The 4,758-nt window shown below is 43.1% G+C and overlaps 1 protein-coding gene across 4 annotated transcripts in view; it reads right to left on the reverse strand.

Annotated features, from left to right (window-relative positions):
• LOC123128692 (extensin) overlaps positions 1-3,517 on the reverse strand; it is a 4,578-nt gene extending 1,061 nt beyond the window's left edge. The window contains exons 1-5 of one of the 4 annotated variants that reach the window (XM_044548765.1): positions 3,233-3,517; positions 2,411-2,477; positions 1,400-1,927; positions 1,161-1,300; positions 38-276 (exon numbers count right to left, since the gene is read on the reverse strand). In XM_044548765.1, the coding sequence (XP_044404700.1) occupies positions 38-276; positions 1,161-1,300; positions 1,400-1,923 (903 nt within the window). In that variant the 5' untranslated portion in view covers positions 1,924-1,927; positions 2,411-2,477; positions 3,233-3,517. Of the gene's footprint in view, positions 1-7; positions 277-1,160; positions 1,301-1,399; positions 1,928-2,410; positions 2,487-3,232 lie in introns of all 4 variants that reach the window. The other 3 variants (XM_044548764.1, XM_044548767.1, XM_044548766.1) reach the window with 3 other exon arrangements.
• Between the last annotated feature and the right edge of the window lie 1,241 nt (positions 3,518-4,758).

A 4,758-nucleotide genomic window follows, 5' to 3' on the forward strand; every position in this document is an offset into this window, starting at 1 on the left:
CGGATTGGGGGGCTCCTTGCTGGTATGCCGCGGATTGGGGGGCTCCTTGCTGGTATGCCGCGGATTGGGGGGTTCCTTGCTGGTATGCCGCGGGTTGGGGAGTTCCTTGCTGGTATGCCGCGGCTTGGGCAGTTCCCTGCTGGTATGCCGCGGCTTGGGAAGTTCCTTGCTGATATGCGGAGGGGTGACTGGTATATGCACTTGCATATGGATTTGTGGCTGCTGAAGCCGCTGCAGCTTGTCCTGTCCCAGGCTGTGGAGGTGTAACCTGTGCTGCTGCTTGTTCAAAAATCAGATGCAGTGAAGCATTAGTGTCATTAAAGTGCATGCAGATATATGTACAAGCCAGCCATAAACACCAGCACAAAAAAATCATATTAAAGTAGAATTATGTTGCAATCCTTGTTCCTGCAGGGTTTTTTTCATACATGCATGTACCATAATTTCTCATGACATTAGCTGCAAGTTTAGAGCTGTTTAATGAAACTATTCATAAGCTTTAGTGTCCTCAAATTTGCAGGTAAGATAAGCTGTAAACTATATTTGACAGACTTTTCATCAAATAAGTCTAATAACAGAACACATATCTTAAGCACATAAGCTATTACTCCCTCTGTTCTGATGAATAAGGCGTATTTCGTTTCGTTAAGACAAGACTTTGACCAACAATTAGTGTTTTAATATTTGATGCATCTGATACAAAATCACTATCATAACGAAGTACTCTTAAATACGAATATAGTGACACAAATTTCATGTCATATAACCTTGTATTTATGGAGTAATTGTTGGTCAAATGCATATCTGAACGAAACAAAATACGCCTTACTTTTAGGAATGGAGGGAGTAAAAAGTAAGTTCACCATTTCTTTTGCAGAAGCTGGAGTTTAAACTACATCAAACAATTGCTACAGGGTGTAAGTTTCAGGATAACACATCTACTTTGGCATGAGCAACACAGGACACATGCACCTAGACATGACTATACCAGTCTGCAATTTCTGTCAGAAATGACAAATTTGGTGAAACGTAGGGGCACACGAATGCCTCAAGAGTACAACCCAGTCTAATTCCACCTTATGAGTTGTGACCCTCTACATAGACAGCACAACCTGATTCCGCTCATATTTAGATCAACAGAATAAGGAGAAATCAAATACCATGTGCTCTGTTTGCAGCATTTGCCAAATCAGCTCGTAACTTGTCCGCCTCTTTAGTCATGGTTATCAAGTTCATTTCCATCGTCCGCATCTGCTCAACTTGCTTGATGTTTGTGTTTTTCTCATACTCGAAGGCAGATCTTTGCACGAGGAGCCAAAAATTGTATTAGTAAATACCAATACAAACCCAAAGCTCAGGCTGACATCGAAAATGTTTTAGAAGGGTCATTATCACAAACCTTAGACTGTGATGCTCTTTCCGTAGACCATCTAGTTCCGCAACCAATTCAGTAAGGTTACTATTGTCACCAGAGTACTTCTGTAGTTCTTTAGTCGCAGCCTCTAAGTCATTAGTAAGCATCTGCCTTTCAGTAATAAGTCGCTTTGCCTCCATATGCACTTGGTGAAGTTCCTTCTTCACTGCGTCACCAGCCTGTATGTCTGCCTCCATTAATCTGATTCTCTCCACCAAATCTCTCATGTGCATATCAGTCTCTACCTGGACATCACCTAGGTGGGTGCGAATCATTTGCATTTCTGTCTCAGTGTCAATAATATCCTTTCTCAAGGCTGCATGGCTATCTGCCAATCGCTGATTTTCTCGGATAAGTTTTTCTGCCTCTGCGGTCTGCACGGCAAGCTTGTTTTCCAGGATCTCCAGTATGGTGGCAGGAGAAGGCTCCAAAGGCTGGCGGCCAGAGAGGCCGGCTCCAGAGAATGCACCATGGCGCATTAGTCCATCTAGGTGTCCACGATGAGCCATTATCCTAAAATAGGCAGTCTTGTCAAAAAGGGACCCGGTAATAATTAGCAATTTTAAGTAGATGATGTTGATTTCAAAGTTGGCTAGTTCGCTTCTCTGTTCAAGAATTGTTCCAAGAGGTCACTTTCCAATGGAAGGAACAAAACTTATGTTTAAGTCAGAAGAACCATTAGGGGGGAGTGTGAACAAGTGCAGATATGAGAACATCATGCACATTACCCAGGGTAGAGTGCAGGCCAAAAAGCAATCTTCAACACTTACAAGCTTGAACCACTTGCACTCAGACATCATGTTTCCTCAAAAGAAAAAAAATATCCATCTAAACCTACACACAGCTCAAGGCTAAAATGCACCGATACGGATAGGTGTATCAGTATCGGGCAGATACGGATACATAAATTAGGCATTTTGGAAAAGCGCCAGGATACGTTATACTATTTTTTAATTCACAAAAACATATGTATAGAAGCTAGGAATAGCAGCTTACCTTCGTGTTTGCTCTACTGTGGATTCCGAAGCAGTTCCAAGCCCCTCCAATTGACAATGTTGATGCCCTGTTCCAACTCGAAGTTCCAAAGGGGTAGAGTTAGACTTTTAGTAAGTGTAAAATAGCATCAAATCAAATCATTAGTTAGTTGTGCATCTATCATGGCATAACACAAAAGGTAGAACCTGAAGAACAATCAGCTAACATGCAAAAGGAGAGACAATAACCTTAAACGGTAATATTTTAGGTCTGACTGTTAAAATCGACAACACAGCATAACAGCACCACTATATTCCCAATCATAAACAGATTTGGGACATCTATCATGCCAACAATACCACTAGTACTAATGTGTTAAGCAATTTCGGCCAGTATAACCAAGACAAAGCTCCTGCTCTCTCAAATTGCATGTTACTGCTAATCTATGGTTTCAGGTCAAGACGGTGCAGATAAAACAACTAAATCTTTTCCTTTTCATATATCGTCAATCATTGCATGTTTCACTGATAACATGTTTAAACCAAAACATTTGCTCATCTGAAAGAAAAAAAATGCAATTTGTAACATTTGCCCTTACAAGCATTATCACAAACACCTATCAAGCAAAATCCTTTCACATGTAAACTTGAACATGCTCTGGAAGAATCATGCAGCAAGTACTCATCAAGAAATAATTATCATCATATTCTCACAGTATCAAATCTACATCAAGTACTCATCCAATAAAAAATTCAGGAAAAAATTGAATAAACAGAGGATGCAAGAGGAGGGAGGGAGGGGGGATGAGGGAAGAGGTAGGAAGGACGAAGGAGTGGCGGCTACCTGCCTATGGACTGGTCGCCGGCGTAGCTCCGGTCGGCAGCGTTGCTGGGTGGGAGCGCCTGCTCCGGGGAGGGGGGCGCTGCTGGTGGGAGCGGCTGCTTGACGGAGGGAGGCGCTGCTGGGATCCTGTACCGGGGGCGGGGCAGCGGAGGCTTCGGCCGGCTGGGCTCGCCGCGGCGGCGGGCCGGCAGCGGTGGCGGCGGCTAGAAACCCTAGCTTCGCGCTCGGGAGGGGGCTCGCTTTTTGGGGGGGAGGCTCGCTTCAGGGAATAGTGCTGCAATCTCCGAAAAGTGCACGCAGCGGCCGAGGTCCATGAAGCTTTTTATTTTTATTTTCAGAGAAAATACTATTTCCACATCTAAAAAAACCTGAAAAAATTGTAGAATATATACACGTATAAAATTTCATGAACACATATGTTCGTATGTGATGTGCTGGAAAAAAATACATAGGTTAAAATGGGTTTTTTCCTTTTTTGTATTTGGGCCAGATTTGTGTGTGTAGCAAGCTAACGGAATTTGGTTGACGAAAGTTTGTACATGCTTGAAGAACATGTATATTTTGATATATATTTTTCTAAAAGGTCTCCATGGAGCCTATTCTTTGTAACATCACACTCTACAATCTTGTACTATAATTTATAATCCAAAGAGACATCTTCGAGTGTGTTCGAACACACGATGTCTGGGATATCAATGTCGGGGCATATCGGATAAAGTATCCGAACACACAATGTCTGGGATGTATCTGTGTCTTTTAGTCTGACGTCAATGAGCACGGTAAGGGCAACGTGTAGACAAACTCGTTGATAGAGGCAAAGGTGTCCTGTCTTTCGATGAGATAGTGGCTATCGTTTTAGAGGAAGTCAACTTTGACGATCCGACTACGAACGTGCGAGGACGTCGCGCCTTAGCAATCGCTAAACCAACTCCGAGTGGTTATTGACCACGCCGGAGCACGATCAACCTGACCACGAGGGCCTGTTTCCTGCGAGCAAACGAAGAACAAGTAAGAAACTGAGATTGCAATCTTGATATTGCGAATATAAGATGAAAGCTTTATTGATCAAGGTGGGGTTCTGTGACGTCTTGGTCTGATTGTTGGACACAAACAAAGTACGCGAAGTTGCAGCTATGGCGAACTTTTAATCTAAACAAAACCCAAAGTCTAAACGATGCCCTAAGGGTTGTATATATGGAGGAGAGAGGGGGAATTTCATGGCCCTTGGTGGAGGGGTCCGAAACCAACTCTAACTCTTGTTTCCCCACTCATACAGACTCTAAAAACAGCATATACTTAAGTATTTCGAAAATGCATGGGACTGGCCCAATAATAAGGTGACGCGGCACCTAGAATAGCCTCTGGACGAAATTTATAAAGTGGCATCTTGTATATTTCGTCCCATGCTTCATGCACTCATTATGGTGGCTTCAGAGTCCTGGAATCATCACTTGTAACTCCGTTCTTGCTCCCCTTGCGCATGCCATCATCTCCATGCTTGAACTTGCTCCAATGTTCATCTTTCT

This window comes from Triticum aestivum, chromosome 6A (assembly GCF_018294505.1).
Source record: "Triticum aestivum cultivar Chinese Spring chromosome 6A, IWGSC CS RefSeq v2.1, whole genome shotgun sequence".
In the NCBI taxonomy this organism is placed as follows: Eukaryota; Viridiplantae; Streptophyta; class Magnoliopsida; order Poales; family Poaceae; genus Triticum; species Triticum aestivum.